The 26,019-nt window shown below is 41.3% G+C and overlaps 1 protein-coding gene across 2 annotated transcripts in view; it reads left to right on the plus strand.

Annotated features, from left to right (window-relative positions):
* Nucleotides 1–315: 315 nt before the first annotated feature.
* Nucleotides 316–26,019, plus strand: part of LOC145448997 (semaphorin-4E-like) — a 31,402-nt gene continuing 5,698 nt past the window's right edge. Inside the window, exons 1-12 of one of the 2 annotated variants that reach the window (XM_080327454.1) lie at nucleotides 316–776; nucleotides 9,196–9,318; nucleotides 10,471–10,667; nucleotides 13,354–13,707; nucleotides 16,626–16,796; nucleotides 16,860–16,982; nucleotides 21,894–22,115; nucleotides 22,175–22,276; nucleotides 22,685–22,918; nucleotides 23,959–24,073; nucleotides 24,135–24,236; nucleotides 25,198–25,374. In XM_080327454.1, the coding sequence (XP_080183580.1) occupies nucleotides 680–776; nucleotides 9,196–9,318; nucleotides 10,471–10,667; nucleotides 13,354–13,707; nucleotides 16,626–16,796; nucleotides 16,860–16,982; nucleotides 21,894–22,115; nucleotides 22,175–22,276; nucleotides 22,685–22,918; nucleotides 23,959–24,073; nucleotides 24,135–24,236; nucleotides 25,198–25,374 (2,017 nt within the window). In that variant the 5' untranslated portion in view covers nucleotides 316–679. The remainder of the gene's footprint in view (nucleotides 777–9,195; nucleotides 9,319–10,470; nucleotides 10,668–13,353; nucleotides 13,708–16,625; nucleotides 16,797–16,859; nucleotides 16,983–21,893; nucleotides 22,116–22,174; nucleotides 22,277–22,684; nucleotides 22,919–23,958; nucleotides 24,074–24,134; nucleotides 24,237–25,197; nucleotides 25,375–26,019) is intronic. The other variant, XM_080327455.1, reaches the window with a different exon arrangement.

Genomic DNA, 26,019 nt, shown 5'->3' on the forward strand with positions numbered 1-26,019 from the left:
GAATATTTACTGAGCGAAAACTTGGGTATGGCCGCTAGCTTATAACGTTGATCGTCTCACAGTGATGAATATGAAAATGTCTCAGCAGTCTGTGCTGAACTATACAGTACAAAACATTTACATACCTTACGAAACATGCATATGCATAGTCGCTTTCAGTCCAGCTGTTTAGGCCGATTCTGAAGCGAGCTACAAAGCACCAGAATGCGAATTTCATTTACGTGTGGCGAAAGGAGTTGTATTAAAACAGGTCATGTTATGAGGTAGAAAACAAACTATCTCCAGGTCGCTTGTTTCGTCACTATTTCACGCCGTCACCTGTCTCCGATATTGTCTACGACCGGTTGGAGTGTTGGAGATTGATAGCTTGATAACGGCTTTATAAGCCATCAATGCGAGATATAAGTGTGCGGATTGTAGCACAACTTCGGTAGAGTAAAAACTAGATGGTCTCAGTCCCAATCTCTGGATAGTATAGTAAGGAGAGTGTGACTAACAGTGCACACTGCCGTGCAACAGTCGTGTATTCTGCAGTCATATGTGTAGAATGAAGTACAGGGCCTAGACCAGAATCATCGCGTGTAAATACATTATTTTTGATTTAGCATTTAACGCTAACCATAAACTACAAATATTGTGGTGGATGTATACTGTCGGCACAAAGAAAGGCACCTAGAACATGAACCATGCAGTATTGATGAGTTTGATACTCACAAAAATCGGATATAGTACGGGGCAAGCAAAGCATTTGCCTTTCATCTCACCGTCTACTTCCGGTATGTAACGGTCAAAAGCGATTATCACATCGCTCATTTCTGTTGTGTAAATCAGTAAATGTACCGTTTACCTGAATGGCACTATGAGTGTACGTACGCCTACCATAAGATTGGGTCCTTCCCACTGGCACAGTCAATGATTGGCGAAAGGTCTAAAGCAAATAATGCTAATTATCCTCTACGTCAGAGGTCACCAGCACGCGGACGGCCTGCGAGGTCATGTTTTGCGGCTTGCAACCTGATTTGAGATATCGGACGAACGCTTAGTAAAGCATTAGGAAATGTTGAGCTTGTTTCCGGTTTTGTTTTTATTGTTGTCGCTGCTAAAAATGAAGTATTCTCCTGTGTCCAACATCACTATTCGTCACTAGCTGATACGACTTCGGCGATGGTAATAACATTCCTTGAAGGAAGAATTAGATGATATGAATGGGCTTGGCATATTGCGTGACTTCACGTCCGATGGCCCAGACGCTTAGAAAACGACTTGGGGCTTCTCCACAAGACCAAGCTTTATTAAGAGTTAGTTCACCTGCAAATAACGTGTGTAGCGAACCCCGATATCGATTCTTTAATCGCTTAAAAGCGTTATCCGCTTTATAGTTCGAAATATAATGAAAGATGTGATCATGTTATTTCTTGTTGTATTTGCATTTTTTGAAAATGTATCATTTTTTTTGTAGTAACTAGGTCATTCGTCCATGTTAGAGAGAATAACATTGTACTGACAGAAAGTTATAAAAACGTGGTTGTTAAACTGTGGCCTATTAGATCGCGATGTTGAACTCAGGCGGTCCGCGTCCTCCACGAAATTCGAAAAGTGGCCCGCGACCCGTTTTGAGTTAGCGACCCTTGCTCTATACGTTAAACATAATTTGTAGTTTGAGGCCACACCTATAACATTGCACTTTGTGATAATGATGTTGGTTTATCACCGTTTCACAATAATTTCATTCCTGGTAACATCTGTAGCTTTGTACTACATGTTTTGAGTGTTGTGAGGCATCGACACTATAATTCCCGTTGGTGCTATAGATTTTAGTGGAAAGGGGCGTTTTTAAGCGCTAGGAAACGTCTATCTCACTACTCGACGCGTATCAGTACAATGTATACTCGATTACAAGACGAGGTATCGAATCACTGTGGCCAACCCCGGTAACTATGTTCTTTCCAAGGTCTCAGACAAACCTTCAACGTTTCAAAACTACGACCTTCATAGCACCATCCCTGACCGCGTAAAAATCCTGTATGAGTTAAACCTACATCGTACCAAGTTATGCCGTATTTTTCCACGCAAGTAAAAACACACTCGGAAATGTTACTGCTCACCGATAAACCAGGCTCTGCGCCTGTGTGAATTTATTTATTCCGGCTGCGGTTTGCAATCCAGCATTTTCGTTGACGCTCTGTTTGAAGCGGTACTCAATAAACTGCTTACTGGTTACTGCTACTTATGTATCGGTTGTATATAGGGCTGGGCAATATCGAGTACCTGAGTGATTCGATTCTGAATCACGTAATATGCTTCGAGTCGAGTCGAGTAATCGATCATCACTCATTATGACGTCATAACAGAACGTGATTCGTGACAGTTTAAATGTGTACCTTTTTCGCCACCGCGAAGAATATATTGCTTGTTATCTAGCACATTAAAGATATTTTGGTATTTTTTCGACCATGCCGATTTTTTTGCACTTGGTGACAATGTTGCGGAACGATCCTGATTTCGGAAATCTGTTAGTTCCAGCAACTTCGTAGCTTTGTACTATATGTTTCATCTGCTACGATATACGGCCAATCAAGGTTTCAAGGCTTCAACAGTGAAAATTACGGTACTGTCGAAACTATAATTCTCGTTGATAAATTAACTTCCAGTGGCGAGGAGCGTATAATTTCAGTACTCGAAAAAATCGCCTTTTATTACTCGACTCGAATCATCACAATTAATGCTCGATTCAGATTCGAGTACTCGAATCATTATGCCCAGCCCTAGTCGTATGATCATTAAAACGCACTCGTTTTCTTTATAACGTAGGGATCATCGCGTTGATGCAGGGCATAGGCGCTGAACTCTAATTTTCTCTAGGTATGCGAGATCGATGACGTCACAAAGGGATGACGTCATAGTGCGCCAGAATTGGCAAGCGTTCAATATCACCTGGCACTTGTATATGGTGACAAAATTACGATATGATTAAGCAGGCCGCGTAGCCAGTCGGCCGCTTGCTGAATCGATTGAATCCATTTCAAATTTACCAAGGTAGCATCAGTTTATTATGGTTAAGAACATGCACCAATGCCGATAATACATCGATCGGATCGGCATCCTTGTGTAATATACTCGACACATCACGCTACCATAAGATTACCAACGCGTGCGACCGTGTAGTCAATTAGCGAGCTCGCAATCTCCGAAACATATTCGCCAACACACGCGCCGACAATCGGGAGATTTCAATCACTCCGCCTCGAGAACAAACGAATACGCATCTTCGGCGACGGCTAATAAGGGTTGCAGGAATTATTTTCCCAAATAGAAAGTCTGTTCTGGACTCTATTCATTAGTGACTTTGATTTCATAGGAGTTAGAAGTTTCAATATCAAGAGCCTGCAAGACATTTTCTGATCGTTCTGTTTTAGTATTAGCGTTAGTCAAAATCAATTACGCCGCTGTCTGTTCACGGTCAGTATGTATTTCAATCAATTCCGTCCATGTTCATTGTTCAATGTCTGAGCCAGTCTGACATCACAGTCACAGAAGAAGCGATAGTTCCGGCCGGCGCATAAGATATCATGTTCCTTCACAGCAGGAGATGACAATCGCAACATTTCGCGCATTTAGAAATTGACATCTTTAGTATCGAGTTCTCGGTCTTGTTGCCTCGCGTTGCGTCTTCTGACCACTCGCGTTTGATCAAATATTCAGGCGCATAGCCGAGTTGTTATGGAGGGTGTTCTATAATGGAATCCGCATCGATTTCAGGAGGTTCAAACCTTTGTCAAAACTCAAGCCTTGACTCGCATCTTCTAATGGTTATTGGTTATGTTTAAGTATTAGCGGAAATCAAGTACGCATGTACGCACAAGTCACACATTTTTGCGGACATTCGATGTCAGTAAGTTTCGTGATATCAATCTTTAATCACAACCGATAGATAGGAGCCAAAGCATGCTAGGCCGGAGACGCGATAGTTAGGCCGGCAATGATATACTTCGAAGCACGCAGACGCAATTGTGTAGGCCAACGATGTTATCGTGCGCAGGCTAGTGATGGTATAGTGCGCACCGGGCCTATTGCAGATGCGATTCATCAATCCAGCGGAACTAGACCTGACGGAGACGCGATAAATCAGGCCTGCGACGATTGCGCGCGGTAGTCAATGACCTAATTTCGCAATCATCTCAGCCAGGGTTGCCAGACATCTTTTGCGAAAAAGGGCCAAACAGCGCCGGAAAAGGGGCCAAAAAGGGCCAAATTGTTCAATAGCGTCAATTACCTTGCAACATTACCCATAGACACCCGGAATTCCAGTTTTACATTGTTGATACTGTTGTAGGACACCAAATCCACTACCTGCAACTACACTGGATCCAACTACAATAACTGCTTCATTATTTCAAGCCTTTTCCGACTGAATATAAAATCGTAAAACGAAACTTTTTGTGCCATAATATGAGAGTGATTAAATTTTATGAATTTTAATTGAACATTGAGAGAATAGTTTCTTTACATTTGAAACTTATCTAACTTATATACCTGATTTTTAGGTTTTTCACCAAAAAACTCTACGGTTATGTTGAATCTTTTCTTTGAAATTTCTATCAATCAATAAGTAGCCTACTATAAGGGTGCTCTTCTTCAGACTTTTTCTGCTACATAGCTTCCAGCCATGTTCGATGCTTTTTCGTCCACCTGTTCACAATCTGTATTTACAATTCTAACACAGTCTACATTCTACAAAAACAAATCCAAATCTTCTACAGTGTTTCCACTCGAATCTTTGACATTGGCATAAACATTGTCAGCTCAATTTGCGAGATAGATTTATTTGAATACTTAGTTTGGCGGTATGTCTCAACTGCTTCCAAAAAAGGGCCAAAAATTGAAAATAAAGGGCCAAGGGGCCAAATTATTATTTTGGGGCCAACTGCCTCTAAAAAGGGCCAAATTTCAAGAATTTGGCCCCGAAAGGGCCAATCTGGCAACCCTGATCTCAGCGTCGAGATCGCGTTGCATTACATTGTGCACAAACGATTCTCGAAAATTGGAAACGCGCTTCCGGCTAATTGGCCGTGGCCGCGCGCAACACTGATAAAATACGGACAACTGAATTGTAACTGAAGGACGGAGTTTTGTTAAGCGCCTGAACGTATTGCTGCCGGTTTACTTACGCGTTCAGCAGCACTACGAAACGCTTATTTCTAAATCGATCAATTCACCAGCCAGTCAGTAACAGACCAAACCGAATTCTGGGTATGCCGCATACCCAAAAAAATTCCTAGGTATGCGCGGCGTACCTAGCATACCTGAGTTCAGCGCCTATGATGCAGGGTATATATTACTAGTTTCATTTACCTCTTTTATATGCCGTTTGTTCTAAACACCCCTCACCAGATTTCTGGGGTTGATCAACGAGTTTTGTAGTTTCTTATCGGCGTTGCTCCAGTATCGATGCTTTGCTGTCCGTAGTTAATGTATGCGACACGGCTACGCGGGTGACAATTTTCTCAGGGCTACACATCATTTGGGCGGTTGGTTATTAGTAGGGCTGGGCAAAATCGAGTATTTGTGTGGTACGGTATGTGTATTTATGTAGTAGTAGGATATAGCTCCGGTACGGACAAATTTCGTGGTACGAATCACGATAAATTTTTATGATATAGCAATTCTCCGTTTGGCCTAGCGTATATTATGTGTTACTTTGTGTGTATGCCTGTTTTTCGATCATGTCTTGCACGTTCTGATTTTGCATATCTGTCAAACTCGATTGATATTGTTAAACATCAGTCTTTTCCCAATACTCCCGAATTCCGGGTTGAACATTATTTGTAAACTTTGCGTTTACAAACCGGCTCAGCGCGGTGAAGCACGGACTAAATTCAAATCCCGATATCTGAGCATATGCCTTATTGTTTTGCGAAATCTCACTCGATCACTCCTGGTCCTGGCAACATAAATCTGAAACAGTTACTAGAGACTTGATTTCCGAAAATTAGCGAGCAGAATTCGACTATAAACTGATATAAGCATTGGAAAGTATCGGGCTCCAAGTCTAAGTGGGTATCCAGAAAATCAAACCATTTTCCTCGGCGGTAATCTGATGTGAATGCGATGTGTGCAATATGTTGCAAAACCATTGGGTCTTTCTCGGCCCATACTCAATAAATCTACCCGGAGTGCAAGTGGGAAACAATTGCATTTGTTAAAAACTAGAATTTAACTCTGTATAGACCGAAGTACAAAGTATTACATTTGTCGATGAATGTAATAGATTGTCCTCAAAGTTTCGAGGCGACGCCAGATTGTTGTTTTAACTCTGCGTCAACCTCAAAATTGTGTTGGCAAGACATGGGCGATTCGGACCGCCGATTCGAACGCAAATCGAACCATGACTGATTCGACTTGAGTTACACTTTCCGTAGCTAAACCGTTGCGTAGCCCAAGGTGGGATTTGAGATTGATTTATTGAGTGATTGATTGGTTGATGGATTTCACCAAGCTGTTTCGGATACTTCCTTTCTTGAAATTGCATCACATTTCTTGTGGTTATAGAATTGACGGAATTTATAATAAAACAGAATGTGATCCTAAACGCAGTCGATTGTTTTGAGTACGGAATCGGGGAAATGATCATTTCATTTCGTATATTGGCACTGACAATTACACGTCGCATTCTCGACTGGTCGGCGTTAAGGAAAAAACGTAAAATCTTATACAGAAACCAACCCATACAATAAATACACTTCAATTGCCAGATCCGGTTGGAATCCTTTTGTGAATATCGAGTCTTGAAATCAGATTTGGACAACTGCAATAAGAATTGTAGCTACACATTTTTTACGAATTAGATTACAATTAGAATTACTGAATTGGCAAACGAAACACAACAAACATATCAACTCTGAGTTCACTCTCATAGCCTTGACTGCGCGTGAATGCCAAATGTCTGTACACCAGAATTGACCCATTCCGATCTGACTATACAGTTCTCCTGCGGTGTTTTCATGAAAACCAGAAATCACATTATCATTAACATGACGGCATATCAGCATTTCATGAACTAGATTTGAATCATATCATCGGAATTTTAATCTAATTGAAGGGGTAACTTCGCCAGGTCATATTTTGCGGCCCGCGAGCTGGTTTGAGATTTCGGAAGGACGCTTAGTAAAGCATTTTGAAATGCTGAAATTGATAGCACTTTAAATATTTCGTATTGTCGTTGTTGTTCAAACAAGGCTATTCTCCTGGGCCCAATATATCTGTTCCTCACGAGCTGATACGGCCTCGGCGACGCTAATAGCATTCCAGGGAGGAAGAATTGGCTGATATGAATAGGTATATTGCCTTGTCGTGCAATGGCCCAGACACTGACACGTCCGGGACGCTAAGAAAGCGGTGGCGAGTTAGCGTAGTGGTATAAGTCACAGCTGCAACACCAATGATTTACGGGTTCTAGTCCGACTGAGGTCGAATCCAAAATTTATATCTAAGTGTTGGAGATTTATCTAGGTCCCTTCTCGCCATTTCATCCGTGTAAGCCAGGAGTGGGCAAAATTTTCAGCGCGCGGACCGCATTCAATATCTGAATTCATTCGCGGGCCGCATTATGGTATAATCGGAGTTATAAGTCACGACGTAGACGTTTATATAATTATACAGTAACCATACAGGAAAGTAACCGAAGACAATACACAAGCAATTTATACATTGATTTGATGAACGCACATGCGTCAGAAAAATTATGGAGATTTCATCAGCTGGCCATCCTCAATAAATTCGTCAATATTAGGGACATAAGCTGATTGTGTCGATTCTTAGGATATGGTGGAAATTTGAATATGGGAGCAGCGATCGGCTCATAGATATATGCTGATTCTGCGTTTGGTCAACTTCAGAACGCACAATGCTGACAGCGTCTTAACCAGCATATCACCTTCAAATACGTTTCAGTAAAAGGCTGTGTTAAACTAGCTTCTTCACGTACTTTTCAGAGGATGACATACACGACATAATTTACTGTTGTCACAAACATTTGATTAATTCGGTTGATTTATTTTACACGTCATAATTTGAGACATTTTGCCTGTGTTTAGGATGGGTACGATCAAACAGTGTTTAAAATTGCCGCAACAAAACTTTTTGCTTTTTGTATTGAGTTGAGACCGAAGTTCTGAATGATTTGCACCTAGCTGTGCATGTAGAGGACTAATCTACAACACACTGATGAACAGCTTTTCTCCAAGTACAGCACCTAAATTTGAGTTATAATCTGAAATCGCAATTGCGATCCGAACAGAATCATTTTCATTTTGATTTTCTTGAATATTTAGCAACCGAAACGTTGGACGAGGACGAGCTATTGCACCAACGATAAAATATTTATCAATATTTTTATTACGTTTCCCGATGCCTTCGCGGGCCGCACAAAATGTCACGGGCTGCATGCGACCCGCTGGCCGTAGTTTTTCCCACTCCTGGTTTAAGCGGTGTCTTATAAAAGCCAATAAGTGAGCCATGCTACAAGCCTGCATTTACAGAATAAAAATGAAAAAAATCGGCCTGATGAAAATATCATAGTGATCCCTAGTCGACAACACACCATGAATACCACAAACAACAACAACGCTTAGAAAACGAATTGCGCGAGATCACGCTTTACCACCAGATTGCATTCCAGCAAGTACCGTGTCTGGCTAACCCGAATATTGCTTATTTATTCGGTGGAAAGTCTTGTCAGGCATCGTGCCCAGCTCATAGTTCAAATTAGAATGAAAGTAATGATTTTTGTTACATTTGTATTTCTTTGAAAAATAATATTTCTTTCGCGGAAACTATATTCCTGTAGCCCATGTTAGAGAGCACAGCGCTGTACCGACGTAGAGTTTTAAAAACTTGGTTTTTAAACTGTGTGTGTGGCTTATAGTTACCTCGGTATTGAATTCATGCGTCCAGCGGCCTCTGCGGTATTTGAAAACTAGCCCGCGACCCGTTTTGAGTTGGCGACCCCTGATCTAATTAGTCCAACTATACATGTAGAAATATCTACTTGCTCGAATCTGCCTGTGATCCCATATCAAATGCCGTGTCTCCTAAAATATGTATTTATGCGAAATCAATTATTACGTTGTACGCCATTCGCTCTATATTCTGGTGATACCAGTAGCTCTTTTATCAACGAAGTTGCCATAATTTCAGAATCGGACATCTTCAAAACTTTCGCCCCATCTGGTACAGGCGAATTCCGCACGCTCGTGATTGCAAGCGACAAGCAAACATTACTCATCGGAGCCGAGGAAAGAGTATTCGGGCGGAGATTAAGTGAGTAATCATCGATTAATATTCAACGAGCAAAATTACAGTAGGAAAATGTAACAAGATTTCAGATATGCGGCTCCGAAAGTCCTGGCGCTACGGTATTTATAATCTTAGTCAGTTATATCTCTTTGGAAACGAATTTCGGGCGTCCGTCATTGCGACTCACACGTTTAACAAATCGTTTGATAAGGGAGACATTTTGGGTTTGCTGAAATCTACCAGATTCTCAGGTCGCGTAATTTGTAATTGCTGACTTTTGTTACGTCGCGTGATAGATTCTGTTGACAGGAATGTCTCGACTAATTTCAAATGATTGGACAGAAATTGAGCTTAGAGTAGTTTTGAAATCAAGATTTTAAATTAGGATAGATTCTAATTTAAGCTGTGGTGTAAAAGGAACAATACCTTCAAAATTTTTACGCGTCACTCTGCTTGTCATAAATCTACGGAATGTGCCATTTCGTAATAACGAATGTGAATTTCAAGTATACGCTAAAAACGTCATTTTCTGGTTGGAAATTCCGACTATTTTGACTGAGCATCGGGCGGCCGTCGACCGTCATGTAGGCGTCAGAGTCTCTCTGTATCATTTTGTCACATGATACCACAATGGCAGGAGGCGGGACTGGGGCGTTCCCTTGTAATATGAAGCTCAAGTAGTGGTTGTTTTCTGTTGCCTTTGATCGACTCTTGAGAGACTCGCGATACAAAATTTCGTGCTGAGTAGAACTTTTCGTTATTATTACTATATTTCTGATTTTGCGGCAACATGAACCACCTATAGTCTGAGCGAGCCACAGTAGCGTTCGTTGCTATTCAACTAGAGTAGAACCAACTATTGGATAATAATATATTCCGGCAGTTGATGTGATTGTTATTTAATGCGGTTTCGATGAAGATTTTATATATACAGGTGTTGCAACTACCTTGCACTTTGCAAAATCTAAACTGTTTAAAGTAAGCAATTTCGCCTACACAACTGCCAAGTAAAAGTTAAAATGGAACCACCCGAGCAAGTAGATCTAGTAGACAAAGCGTGCTTGAGTAATTCGGAATAGTAGAACTACTCTATTACTGACCGTGACCTGACCACCTCTAACCATATGACTATATCGCTTGACATGAATATTTTGCCTGTTCTTCATCAATGACCAGGTGATGTCAGAAGATCCGCGTTTTCTCCTGTGGTTTGGCCTGCCTCGAAGAAGGAGACCTGCACCGGTATCCCACAGAGTGAGCGAGGGACCAAATGCAAAAATGTGATTCAAGTCATTCATCAGTTAAACGACACGCACATCGTGATTTGCGGAACGAATTCCATGTCTCCGCAAAACAAGCTTCTCGTACGAAACGTGAGTTGAAAATTTCAGAAAACTGAAGTGCTTATAGATTAAAAGTAGACTAATGTAATTCCTATAGATCAGAGAGCAGATATATGATCCATTTTCCGCATTAAATACAGGCCAAAATATGTTGTTGACTCAAATTCATTCAAAGGTCGTATGAAAACGAGACTGCTCGCTAGTATTTATGTCAAATTTCACCAGTGGCGGCTCGTCCTATAGGGCAACTGGGGCATTGCCCCACCTAAAATTCTGTCCAATAACAATTCGTTACCATTTATAGACGCACCTCAATCTAAATATACCGAAATCACAGCGAAAATCGTATTCTTCTTGTCCTTTCGCTTGTAAATGCCCATACATAGCGAAGTCTCTGCGAAAATCGAATTCTCTTCCGTGTTTTCGCTTTGCGAATGCCTAGCCGGGGCATGCCCCGGTAGCGCTCACAACAAGCTTTCACTGTCTATTCTCTCAAAGCCGCGCACAATAAAGAAACAGTGATTTACTCTCTCCTATTCATAAAATTACCGAGCAGGTAGGGCAACATAGCCTGGTTGCCCCTAAGGTGTGATGTAACAATCGTATCTATATCTGAACTCGGTTACCGTCATATGCGTTTAGTCGACCTTTGCTGGTATAAGTCGATTTTGATGGTGTTTCACACCATGATAATTCTTGAAACTTGGTATGTCATGTCGTGATGGTGGTATTTAACACTGTCCTAAGTTTCAGGGTTTCTACTCAAAGTTTAGGGTAGTAATTTAGTTTCCGAAGTTGAGTGTGTGCTGATCCGTCACGTATCGCTAACAGATTTTACTCAAAAGCCGGTATTGGTATCCATTGATTTTGACGGTGTTCCATACCGAGATCGGTCATGACATTTGGTACGGTATATCTTAATGTTGGTATCGAACGCTGTACCAAGTTTCAAGTTTGTCACTGAACTGTGTTAGTGGTAATTTCGTTTCGTAAGTCGAGTGAGAGCTGACACGTCATTTATCGCAAACATATTTTACGCAAAGCTGGTATTGGTCTCCATTGATTTTAACGATGCTCCTTAGCTAGATCCGCCATGAGCTTTTGCTTGGTATGTCTTGATTTTAGTATCGAACGCTGTGCCAAGTCTCAAGGTTGGCACTCAATGATTAGGGCAGGAATTTCGTTATCAAGGTCGAGTATACTATAGATGTAAGCTGATCTGACACTTAGCCTACCTAACGCATTGCGGATTTCAAGCAAAAGTCGGTGTATCTGTGTAAACGCTAACTGTGTTCCATACTGAGATAGGTGATGAGATGATGATTTCATGAAACAGTTTACTAACATCCTCGGTTTGCATTCAAATATTTAGTTTTATTTTATATCTCCAATGTCAATTTCACCGTGAAATTGTGGCCTTCAGGCCATTTGCTTACAATTACAACCCCTATCAAGCGCGATAGCTGTTTCGTTTTTGATGGCGGCTAACAGCTAATCGCTTGATCAGCCTATTCCTCAGTAAATTCTACGCAAAATTCGGTGTTGGTCTGCTCGTATTAATTTTGACAGTGTACCATACCGAAAACGGTCATGAGGCTACTTCTCGATGATTTCATCATGTAACAGTGTACCAAGTTTTCGGCTTTCATCCACGTATTTATTCGGTGATATATTTTCCAAAGGCGATTTTGCAGCAGACATATAGACACTATAGACCGTAAGCCGTATGTGTCGTGTGACAGTCACCGCCTCAAGGCCAAAATCTCCTATGCTGTACCGGGACCGAATTTCCGAGGCTGCTATCCGTAGTTCTTCAGAATGATGTTTTGTATTCAATATGACAGGCCCAATCTATGAGATAACAATTACGTATGTGTCCGAACTCGTTGACCTTTCTAGTTAGGATTACGCAATCTCTCGAGTTATAGTCATTTCCATTTCTGCAGATAATTAGTTAGGTATAGTGCGAACATGAACCTTGTCGAATCTTTGTTCAGTACGCCGTTTACGCAGTTACCACACTTCAAGTCACAGCTCACCAGCAGACCTCTCGCGGCACATACGTTAAAATCACTGTTGTCGGGAAGTTCGTGTTACCGTGCCACCAAGTTACTTGTTTACGTTGGAAAACGCCATTGTGACGTCATCTTGATGAAAAGTCGCTTGCAGCCCTTGCCCCACCACCCGATATTGTCACGAGCCGCCACTGAATTTCACTGATCAACTGATAAAATTGTTAGGTTGCCGAAAAAACGCTGCATATCAAATTTGGCTTCATTCGTACCAGTAGTGGAAAAGTGATTGGAGTATAAAATTTTAGATGTGAAGAAATAGTACTTACGGCAAGAAATGATATCAATATTATTTATCGAATTTCCCGTCGTCAATACTATGTTTCCATAACCAACATTTTTTACTACAATAACGGCGCAAAATTTGTCATGCATCGTGTTTTTGGAAAACCTAAATGGGTGATCAATCATTTTTCTTTAATTTTCGAACCACCAACTCCAGATTACTTACCGTTTACCAAACCTTTCCTTTTGTACTTCCCTTGAAGTACCTTTTTTGTCTAGTAAATCGCTACATCATTTTGTTGAATTTAAGTTGATAATTACAGTGATGCTTCTAATTCTAGTTGAGTAACAACGCCAACTGATCTGAACACGTCCCATTCCTAACATTAACTGAAGAACGATTTTTTTTCTTATCCCAGGACATGAAAAGCAATTTCGACATCCGAGACAGATCATTTCTTCAAGTGCCGCTGTGCAGTTACGACCAATATGACACAGTACCCTCGTTACACGTGCGGTCGGAAGATGAAACCAGCAATTTCATTTCCATGCGAAAATCTCTTGACTCGCAGCCGATAATATGGAAACAGACGCCCGATGGCATCAATGTCCATGCCAGCAATCTGATGACTGGCGAATTCAGGAAATATATGGCGGTATTTAGAGCTCATGACACTTTCTCGCAGTTAGCCACGGAGAAGATATATGCGGTCTCCGAGGAGACTGCAATTGAAGCGGGCCCTGGAAAGGTCCCGAAACCTACCATAACTCAGGTATAGGGTACTTGATATATAGTTTTATTGCGCATTAATTGTGCAAAATTAAAGTGTTAGCAATGTGCTAGTCATGGTTTTCGAAATCCACAAGTCGCCAGTAACGAGGTACTGTGGGTTTTAGCTACATATAATATTTATTCAAAAGATTGGGTTTGTAGACTACTTCCACTGCTAGACGTAGTGCAGCCCTCGGTTTTTAGGCAAAGCTAGGCAAAGAATACTTGCTTTTTTACTTAATTAGAAATTGCTATTTCTACTTGTAATTGAGTAGGAATTTACGACATTCTTCTTCTTCTACTTTAACGGCAACGCTGACCATTTCTGATACTGTGTTATTAATTTTGTGAATCTTGCACATATTGACTTTGCTGAAGCTGTAATCTTTTTGTGACAAAACTACTTACTGTTTGCCTCTTCAAGTATTCAAAGTCGGAAGGACTTTTGGGGTATGCTTGCGTCACATTTATAATTGTAATTGTAATGGCAACTGGTCACAAAAGCCCCTGTAACACGTTAATCATGGGCGTCGAACCTGGGTATGCAAGGTATGTCGCGCATACCTATACATTTTTTAGGTTGTGGCATACCTAGAATTCCGTGTATGGCATGTATCGGCATTCGGCATATATGTCGATTGTGCTATTTAGAACAAATCGCAATGTATTTCCATTCACAACATTAGGTGCTGCTGCTTATGAGTTGCGCGCGGCCAATTAGCGAGAATTGTATGTACACAATGTAACGCGACGCGATCTCCCGCTGAGATCATTGCGAAATTAGGTCATTGAATTGCACTCGGCAATTATCGCTGTCCTGATTTATCGTGTCTCCAACAGGCCTAGTTCCGCTTGGTTGAAGAATCGCATCTGCATTAGGCCCTGTCCGTACTATGACTATAATCAATGGCCTGCACAATCGCTTCTGCATTGGCTTGGTGCGCACGATATCATCGCTCGCCTACACAATAGTATTTGCGATTGGCTTGGTCCGAAAGATATCATCGCTGGCCTAACTATCGCGTCTCGGACCTGGCATGTATAATCCGCCCCCTGTTTAAACGCGAAACCCCGTCCGATTGAAAAGGCCATTTTGACGCTAATATTCAGGTAAAATTCAACAAGTCGGATTACCAGTGTTGCGCGTGGCCAAATTGCGAGATTCGTCTGTGCACTGCACAAGCGCACAATGTAACGTGACGCAATCTCCCGCTGAGATGATCGGGAAAATTAGGTCATTCATTGCCCTGCGCTCGGCCATCGTCGCTAGCCTGATTTATCGCGTCTCCAACAAGCCTAGTTACGCTGGCTTGAAGAATCGCATCTGCATTGGCCCGGTGCGCACGATATCATCGCTGGCCTGTACAGTCAAATCGGCAATACGCCTGGTACGAAAGATATCATCGCGTCGCGGGTCTAGCATGGTTTGGCTCCTTTCTCTTGATGGCTTGTAGACAATGCCGTTAAGAGTATGCTGACTGGCAATTGTGATTAAAAAGTGACATCGCGAAACTGAATGACGTCGAATGTCCGCCAACATGTGCGTGGGTACATTAGGGTTGTTCAAAAAAAACTTTTTTTTCCAAATCCCACTCGCCTACTGACTAAATCGTCAGGTTGTCTAAGGAAACGATGCACACCAAATTTGACTCAATTCCAACCAGTAACGGCCGTGCAATCTTGAATTGAAATTTTTAAATTAATATTAAAAATAAAAAAATAAAAATTCTCAAATTTTTCTGTCAACCCCATGAAATTGTTGAGCTGTCTTCAAAGACGATGCAAAACAAATTTGAGTCAATTCCGACTAGTAGAAGCGGAACTATTTGAGTTTTTCGTTGATAATCCCCGGATCAAGGATAATCCTAGAATTATCAACGAAAAACTCGAATAACTCCACTTCTACAAGTCGGAATTGACTCAAATTTGTTTTGCATCGTCTTTGAAGACAGCTCAACAATTTCATGGGGTTGACAGAAAAATTTAAGAATTTTTATTTTTTTATTTTTAATATTAATTTAAAAATTTCAATTCAAGATTGCACGGCCGTTACTGGTTGGAATTGAGTCAAATTTGGTGTGCATCGTTTTCTTAGACAACCTGACGATTTAGTCAGTAGGCGAGTGGGATTTGGAAAAAAAAGTTTTTTTTGAACAACCCTAGGGTACATGCGTAATTGATTTCCCCTAATACTTGAACATAACCATCAGAAGATGTGTGTCAAGGCTTGAGAAAGGTTTCAACAACCTGAAATCGGTGCCATTATAAAACAGATTCCATATCAACTCGGACATTTTGACTTGCGCAAATCGTTGCTGAGGTTATGTAACACGCGTTGACAAGCGTGCGTATTTAATTGTTCGCGAGGGATGAGGGACTCGCTAATTAACAGCGCTTACGGACTCGTTGGAAAGCCTATCGTACGCGCAAGTTCGTCAACACGAGGAGATGGTATAAGCGTCATTTACACATGTACTTAACCCTAATTACAAATTCTGTAATAATATGACGTCATCCCTTTGTGACGTCCTAGAACCCGCATACCCAAGGAAAATTAGCGACAGGCGCCTGTGACGTTAACTGAATATATTTTCAAAAATTGCGCTTATTTGTCGTGTCATCGGGTATTTTGGGTTAGTCGCGAAGATGCATCCTGCAATTTATGAAGTGGCCAGCACCTTCGATTACCTAATTGAAGTACGTGATTAGTCGACCAATCGTTGAAACTATCTGCTTGCGTAACATTCCGATCTTCCATTTCTTCTTCCACATGAAGTAGCATTGACGTGCAATAGAAAATGCTACACCACCACCACTACAAACTTGACTATACTTTGTCCACCTTTGATACTGGATTATTTATTTTGATAGCCTTGATATTGTTAACAATGCTAACGCTTACAAATTTCTTGACTTCAGGTATGTGTTAATGATATCGGCGGACGCGACGTTCTTTACAAAACGTGGACGTCTCTATTGAAAGTACGGGTACACTGCTCCACAACGGACAGATACCCGTTAGAGTTCAACCGGATTACGGATATGGTGCGCGGTAGCGGCGACTTGTTGTACGGGACTTTCGTGACAACGGTACGCACATCCATAAGCGGTGATTGAATTGGTGTGTTCTCAACAATTTTGTGACTTATACAGCACGAGACATCGAGGTCCAACGCAATCTGCGCATTTCGACTGTCCGATGTTCAGTTAGCGTTCCGCCGGAACGTATTTTGGGATACGATATCGAGGCCGTTAGGCACAAAATCTTGGATATCCGTAAGTGACGCTGACGTTCACCATGTATACAGTTAGTATAAGTAGCAGTATCAATTGACTATTATTACCGTCTGATCAACACACCACAAGATTGCAATACAACGAAATTTTTTAGGAAGGTGTCCAGATGTTCAAAGCAGTCAGAGTTTTTACTCCAGTAGCAGAGGCTTATTGAATCGACATGTACTCGAGTCATTGTGCATGACTCGAACCAAGTCATATGACTCGAGATTAGGACGGTCACGACCTACATTTCATTGTAACTTTGAAGAATAGAAAAGTCACACATTATTGATAGGCTCTATTTCGTCTATTAATCATGATACTTCGAAAATAATGGCATAAACAGTTAGCAATAATATATCACTCGAGCAGAGTTGGAAAAAAGTGGGTTGAACCGTATTGAACTCAAAACTGAACAGTGAACATAATGTCTTGGACTCGGACTCGGACCTCGACTTCTCACTGACTTGTGCATTGTTTGTGCATTGAAAAAGACTCGACTTGATTCGAGTCACAACTATAAAAGTGAGATTGACCTGTGACTCGGTACCTTGTGACTTAGGTTACAACCCTGAGTAGAGTGGACGTCGTAGATTTTTATTCAATTACAAGTAGAATTAGCGACATTCAAGCACTGTCGATGGTACTCCAATTTGAAGTATAAAATAACATATCTGAAGAGTACTCGAGTAAGTACTTTCAAAACGCGAGCAAGTGACGCTGATACTCATCATGTATGAATACAGAGGTTGTCGGAGCAGTCAGAGTTGTTATTGTTACTCAAGTAGAAATACAAGTAACGTCATCTATATTTAGTCACTTACAACTAGAAGTAGAAATTGAAAGGTAAGTACAGGGATGGGTACTTTTTTGAGGATAAGATTAAGCTCGAGGTGTCTCGTTTGCTTTGTTGTTATTAATGGTGTTTCTCGACTACTATGGTCATTTACACCAGGCCGATATTCTTTTGTATTTTCCGTAACTGCCGACTTATAGCACGGCCCACCTCTAGGCTTTTGTAAGACACCGCTGACGCGGATGAGGTGGCGAGGAGGAGCCTAGGTAAACCTCCAACACTTAGATATCGGAATTCGGAAGTCGACCTCGGTCGGACTCGAACCCGCACCCATTGGCGTCTCGTACTTTCAATCTAAGACCTTGGTAGCTTCAACACCTGATGAAGGAGCGGCGCTTCGAAAGCTCTTGTAACTAATCAAGCTATATTCAGTCGCAAGTGGACGTTAAATAGAGCGTGGAAGCTAGCAAGGTCGTACGTTTACATATATCGTCTGCTATCGGCGCAATAAAGCATACTTTTAGTGGTAATTCTGCCGGGAGCTACTCACGACAACTCACTATGCATTTTCGCGACAATGCAAAATGACTGACGCCACGAATAAATCAATTTCACAAAGTCTACCATGATATACAGAAGCTTTGTCTAGGGTTGGGACTTCGGGATCAAATCCCGGGATCGGGATATCCCGGGATTTTCGCTCCTCAATCCCGGGATTTCCCGGGATTGGAAAAGTAGCAAAATGGACATACAAGCTACACAGACAACATTTATTCCTTGCAATATTCACGCAAAAACATGCTCCCGTGAATACGAATGAAACGCAGCGATCGAAAGCCACCCGGATAATGAGCGTTTGAATTCATGTACCGCCTGCTTCTTGTATAGGAGTTGATTTGTCCAACGTGATCGAAAAACGTCCATCATTCCGTTACATTGCCATAAGCTCTTCTTCCACACACTTGCGGATTTTTTTTGTGCTCGATCACGAAGTCCCGAACCCGTTTGTGACATCTTGGCAAGTTATAGCCGTCAGTCTTGAAGGCTCGACGAATTTGCTCACTTTAGAGCAATTTATTTAAATGCTCGCCGGTCCACAGCAGTTAACTGGCTAGGAAGTTCATCGAACCGAGGATTATGCGATTTATAAAAGGAATGATATTTTTTTGACTTGCCCGATTGAGTCATGCGGGTTGACTTAATTACTATCATGTGTACAGACCTTGAATGCGTTACCAGTCCCTTTGTGCTATACCGGTGGTTCCCAACCTTTTTCGTCTTATCGCCCCCTTATCAACCTCGACACACATTTCTCCCCCATCCCCTATCGCCCCATATTTACGGATCCGAAGAAGAGGACATATAAACGGGAAAATCATTCACCTAACTACTTTGATCGCCAAAGAATTGAGTAAATAAAAAGGTAATTTTCCCGAGTATAGGTGCTCCAAAAACCGGTTTCCGCCGTTAAGTTGACCATTTTTTAGTCAACTTTGGCGTCGTATGCAGAATAAGCCACTGCTACGATCCTTAGACTACGACGGAAATGCTTGTGCAGTTCATTTTATGCCATAATTGGTTTTATTATCATATAATTGTGAATTGTTTTAGACCAGTGGTTCTTAACCTTGCCCCCAGCGCCCCCCAGGGGGCACTGACGATTTTGAAGGGGGGCGGAAACGCTCAGGGGGCGGTATGGGGGCGCTGGAGAAAAATGGCTTCGCAGTAGATGATGTGGTGATAGGACATATCCTTAATGAGTATTCAGAGCAAATTAACACCGAAAACTTCGTTACATATAGCCTTCAAAATACATATAGGTTTAATTGTCCATGGGCGCCTAAATGACTGACACCGAATGTTCCTGTCTCGGCAATCTGAACCCCAGAAGACGAATTCCATCTGGCAGGGAAAAATTATATGTCAGTGAAGAAATACCAATCTGAAATGGTGTGCGTCTTTTAGTTTAGTACGATTGGGCGACAGGGATATTCCTGTTGGTCGATATCCCCGTTAAGCGATTCTATATCTTTTGATATTGCAGACAGGGGTCACGAAATAACATCATGCAACGAAGTCATACCAACGGGTTCGCCCGCCCGAATATGTTTAATTATTAGTAACGGGCCCTACAGTTTCCAAGAAACCTCACAATGTTCGCTTTAAGTTTTGATGCGTCTGCGCACACTCAACAACTCACTGCGCTGACCCCTGGACAACAGTGCGTATTGACTAAAAAAAGGTAATAACTTCGGATTTGTTGTGCGCAACGTAGATTTTCTGTGCGCAGAGACCGTGTCAGCACTGCGCACGTGCGCAGCTTAGAGGGAACATTGCACCTCACTCAGCTCTACCGGTAAATGTGTTTACGTGAGCAGAGAGAGGATAAAAATTAATCTCAATTTACATGCAATTCCCGATGATATTGACCAATTCAACCATTAATTAGTGAAATTTTTCACGCTTCGCGCGACTAGGCGAGAATAGCTGTCTCAGTAAATGGACACCCAATGTAGATACCTAACATGCTTTCAGCAAATAGAGGACAGCCTAATGGGGGTCTGGGAGTGAAGTCCCCCGGAAGCTTGGTTTATCACCCGATGGGGGCCCAGGACCAACGTTTTTTGTTTGGGGAGGGGGGGCTGACGAAGTGCTGTTACGGCCCTGGTAACGAATAATTGTACCTGCGGGCACGCCCGAATATGTTTAATTATTATTTAAGTGCCCTTTATCTTCCTATACAACAGCTCACTCAGTTTATCGCGACTTATATATGTAGTTACCACCTATTCATTCATGCATTATAGAAAATTTTGATACCTAGGGCGACCAGGCCACACAAACTTTGCTGACCATCGAAATCACGATAGGGGGTTCGTGGGGGCGAAGCCCTCAGAAGTCCGGTTTACCACGCTATGGGTGCGCAAGGCAATCGTTTTTAGGGGGTTAACGAAGTGCTGTTACGGCCCTCCCTCTTACTCATTGTCTTTATTACATTCCTTACATTATGAAGTTGAGGGGGGGGGGGTCGCTGGAGCACGATAATTTTTGAAAGGGGGCGCTGGAGGAAAAAAGGTTAAGAACCACTGTTTTAGACAATCAGCCGAGTTTGTAACTCTGCTTTATTGCCAAAATTAGAGACATGACGCTACGTAAGCCTTGGTAGATGCTGTTACAAATCCCGGGATTTCATTGCGATTAATCCCGGGATCGGGATTGCTTCAAATCCCGGGATCCCGGGATCGGGATTTGCCGGGGTCCCAACGCTAGCTTTGTCGCCAGTTGATGTGATACATTCACTCCCAAAAGGATACAAGCCGATCCCAAAACTACATTCTACTCTACAAGAGCCACAGTTCAATAATGACAGGGCTGTTCAAAAATAACTTTTTTTTTCAGATTCCAGCCATTCACTGATTAAATTGTCAGTTTACCCTAAAAAAACGCTGCACACCAAATTTGGTTCACTTCGCAGATCCAATTAAAATTTTTAATTTAGTATAGAAAATTGAAAAAAAAATTCAAATTTTTCTGCCAACCCCATGAAATTGTTGAGCTGTCTTCAAAGACGTTGCAAAACAAATTTGACTCGAATCCGAGTTTTTCGTTGATAAATCGCGGATTATCCACCGATCAAGTATAATCAGAGGATTATCATCGAAAAACTCACATAACTCCTCTTCTACTGGTCGGAATCGAGTCAAATTTGTTTTGCAACGTCTTTGAAGACAGCTCAACAATTTCATGGGGTTGGCAGAAAAATTTGAATTTTTTTTTTAATTTTCCATACTAAATTAAAAATTTTAATTTGATCTGCGGAGTCCTATACTTATCACAATTGAACCAAATTTGGTGTGCAGCGTTTTTTAGAATAACCTGACAATTTAATCAGTGAATGGCTGAAATCCGGGAAAAAAAGTTATTTTTGAACAGCCCTACTGCATAGAGATGGAAATATCCTAGAAACATAATTACTCGCTAAAAAGGTGCATATATGGGCAAATCGACTTGCGTTTTCTCCGAAGGCGTACACGTAATCGTTCCTATTTCTTAGTTTGACCACCTCTGTGATTTGTGTAGCCTTTTTATGATTATATGAATGCACGTTTCAGCCAAGCCCGTATTATCCTGGTATGTGCGCACACCGCGGAATGGACGCTAAAGATATCGCCAAGTCTACCAGCAAACACTTTCCGAATGACTTTCTCAATTTCATGGCCTACAATCCGTTGATGTACGACCAAGTCACTCCTGCGTTCCCGTCTAGTGATTCGACTGAAATTCCGTGGTCGAAAGGACCTCTGTTGGTGAAGCAAGGTGAAAAATTCAGAAAGGTAGGCGCATTGACACGATTCGGTTCGAGGGTTCTAAATGTCGTTGTTGATATTTTCAGATTGCCGTTCAACAGGTTGCCGATGTAACAGGCGCTGTACACGATGTACTATATGTTGGCAAGGACAATGGCGAGATTCTAAAATTGCTTTCAATAGGAAAAGTATGAATCGTTGTTTTATTATGCTGTCCAAAAACGCCTCCACTGAGATGAGGGCTATATGCCTAATATGCACAAACGTCATAATTACAATTTATATCACGTGTTTTTATACAATGTCATTTTAACATCACACGCATGGTCAATGGACCAGTGAGCATGCGGCACTTGAGCACGTGGGTTAAAGCCAGGAGAAAATAGTTTTTCCTAATTGGATTAATAAATATTATTAGTGAATTTGCGATAACTTGGAAAGTTGATGTTTCTGCTTCTTTATTTTTTAAACTAAACGAGAATATTCAGGTTAATGTTTACCTGTTGACAGTCTCTGTTACGCATCTTTGGCATACCCATGGGTAACAAGTAACAACTGCACTACATGACATTTTACACCGTAGGTTTTTATTTCAGAATGACGTAGTAGAAACTATAGAGCTGGCTCTTTACCGCCCGTCCGCGGATCCGATCCTGTCCATGGTGCTATCGGAAGAAAACCAATCGTTATACGTTGGTACCAAAAACGCAGTCCATCAGTTATCCACCGCGGACTGTTCGTCGTATACGAAATCCTGCGATTTTTGCGACCCGTGCTCGATGTGCGTGCTGTCGCGGGACCCTGGGTGCGGTTGGGACACTACGATTAAGGTGGGCTTTGTATAGAATTGATCCATTACCGTTTATAGCAGCTATTCATTAGCTGGGGTCTGTATACTCCTTGGGAGACCGCCAATTAGTTTTATGTCGTCCATGCCGATTGAAATCATGGCCGTGTTATTACTAAATAAATCATTAAAACCTTTTGGCATTACCGATAATACCGTAATAGCAATTTAAATTGAATCCCCTCAGTGGTCCGCACGCTATTTGTATGCTGTCCATGATATGTCCATGAAAATCGTGTTGTCTTTTCTTTTTGTGGGGATCATGGCGTTTGTCGACTACCATGGTCATTCACACCAGGACAAGTATCTTCGATTTTATTCCGTAGCTGCCTGCTCGTAGAGCGGCCCGCTTCTAAGCTTTTATGAGACACCGCTTACGCGAATGAAATCATAGTGTATATATTTATAAATCAATAAAATCTTGTCTCACTATCGATATTAATAGCAAAGTACCACCTGAAATCGAAAACCCCTTCTTGATGGCCCGCGGACTATTTTTATGTGCATCATGAAATGCCAATGAAAATCATAGTCTTTTCATTTCAAAATCAATATAATTTTGTCGCATTATCGATAATAGCATAATGCCACTTTAAATGTGATGTAATGCCGATGATTTCTAAGTTTTTCGTTTGCTGATATCATCGCCTTCTTTTGTTACGTCGCCACATTGCCTTATTTATGTTACATTTTCATATTGTAAAAACATATCAGTTGCATCTAGGTTGGATATTAACTTCGGTTATCCCACTTTCCCGACTGAATTAAGTCGTTATGATGTTATACTACCCCCATTTCTTCTTGGCAATATACATTGTGTTAGGCAAAAATAAGTCTTGAATACTTATACTTGTTTACGTACTTGGAAATCGCTGCTTCGACTTCTACTTGATTACAAACGATGGCTACTTTTACCACCTCCGATCATATGTGAATGCGATACAGAACGAAGAATCATTTCCGTGATCAATTGATATCTAGATTTATCTTTGTTTTCTAATTTTTCATTATATAATATTCCAGCAATGCGTCTCCGTTCGAAATCGCAACAGCACAACTATCAAACAGGACGTGTATTACGGTAATGCGTCAACTAAATGTGACTATGCGTACAAGGGAAATGCAACTATCAAAACAGGTCACCACTGATATTTGTACTTGCATACATTTGGCTTTAATTTGGCAATATGCATTTACAGTGTCCGACAACGCGTCTGTAATTTTGGGTCATGTTGTCAGAAACCCCGCGGTGACTGCGTTGTGGTGGAGATATGAGTCGTCTTTGAAAATACGTATTACAGGTTTGCTGCTGAATAATTAGTTGAAAGTTATTGCATTGAACTGCCTACGGTCCTACGCCCGTGACTGAAATCTGTCGGAAAAGACATAGTTGTTTCTTATCTTAGGCGATGATAATTTTCCGTAATTGCGACTATGGTGTGAAGATAGAAATGATCAATTTGATGACAGCACCTTGAGTTTTATGCAAGCTGCTGGTGAAACTAGTTGTTGAGTTCAATCAAATAGTAAAATCAATATCGTAGCAATACTCCAAAACGACTTGTAATTCATCACAAAGTCACCAGATATGGAAATAGAAAATGAAAGGTCTAAAAAATACTGGATTAGGTACTTTCAAAAAGGGGATTTAGTTGACGGGGGTTCGTAATATTCGCAGTTTATCAGAATTGCAAAATGTAACTTTGCAACCAACGCAAAATGTGGAATTACATCGTAAATAGAGGGAATCATCGAAAATAACTTCATTTATTGTGATACAGAGGACTGATTCACGTGGTTTTTATGAGAATTTCACTATCAAAAGCAAAAAAAGTTAAAACATAACCATGCACTTTCTACTTTTCAAAATAGAAGTAGTTCGCATAAAAACTGTTCAAGAAGGAATAGAAGTAGTCCACAAACAAGACCACTTGAGCAAATAGTGTAAATAATGGAATTACATTACCAATAGATAGAATAAACCAACATATATATTCATTTACTGTCAGACATAGGATATGTCACGCAGTTCTTAGGAGAATTTCACTCGCAAGAATGATGCAACCGTATCAAAAAACTAATTTCTGCTTTTAAAATCTTAACTGCAAAACGTTAGCAGTTTCGCCTTAAAAACTGATCCAAGTAGAAATGAAAGTAGTCTATGAAGTAGCGTGGTAGTATGTAGGGCAAGCAGGCAAAACCAACTTCAGTTACTGACCATCTAAACTTCTATGCTTGAATAAAGACGGAAATTATTTCCAGCAGATTCGGCGACCAAGTACAAAATCAACATCGACGGGCGGCTGCAAATCATTAACTTCGACCCAGCGGTCGACTCTCGTGTCTACGAGTGCGAATATTATGCCAAGAGCACTTCAGTGCGCGTATCTTCGTACGATTTGTCTCCCCGAAAGAATGACACCGCTACTATTTCAAATGGTAACATAATGTGACAAAAATGTGCGGCCACAGACAAACAATTGCATGAGCTGAGCATTGGTTTAAAGTAACAATCTTTGTTTGCGTGCCAATTCTCATTCAGTACCAACAATGACTAATTTTACCACCTCAACCAGGAGCTTTCAGGGAGTCGCACTATCACTACCACATATACCAGTGGTTCTCCACCTTTTTGTCTTCGCAGACCCCTTTTGGACCCCCGCGGACCAATACCCCAGTTTTAGTTCAAATTTACCTCAATTATCGTACAATCGTCATCTGTCTTGTGCAAATGATAACTGTAGGCTGGTAATAAACAGGAACAAAATGACTTTACCTGCAAAAACATCATACTATTCATGTAGAAATTGGGTTGACTTTTATTATTTCAAAGCGAATTCTGCAACTGCATTTCTTGAAATTGAAAATCCTCGCCTTCGATTTGATAGGAACAAGTACCGAGAATCCATTTCCACAAATATAGATGGTGGCGAATGTAATAACAACGCGTACAGCTTCCGACGACACATTTGGGTATGATCGCAACAAATATGGCACCAAAATGGACGAACAATTTTTTATTGAGCATATGATGTCAAGCCTTTTAATCTAGCACAGACCTGGGCAAAGTGCGGCCCGTGAAAG

The sequence above is a fragment of the Botryllus schlosseri genome, chromosome 10 (assembly GCF_051294905.1).
Source record: "Botryllus schlosseri isolate E-star chromosome 10, Bs_hap1, whole genome shotgun sequence".
NCBI classification, from domain to species: Eukaryota; Metazoa; Chordata; class Ascidiacea; order Stolidobranchia; family Styelidae; genus Botryllus; species Botryllus schlosseri.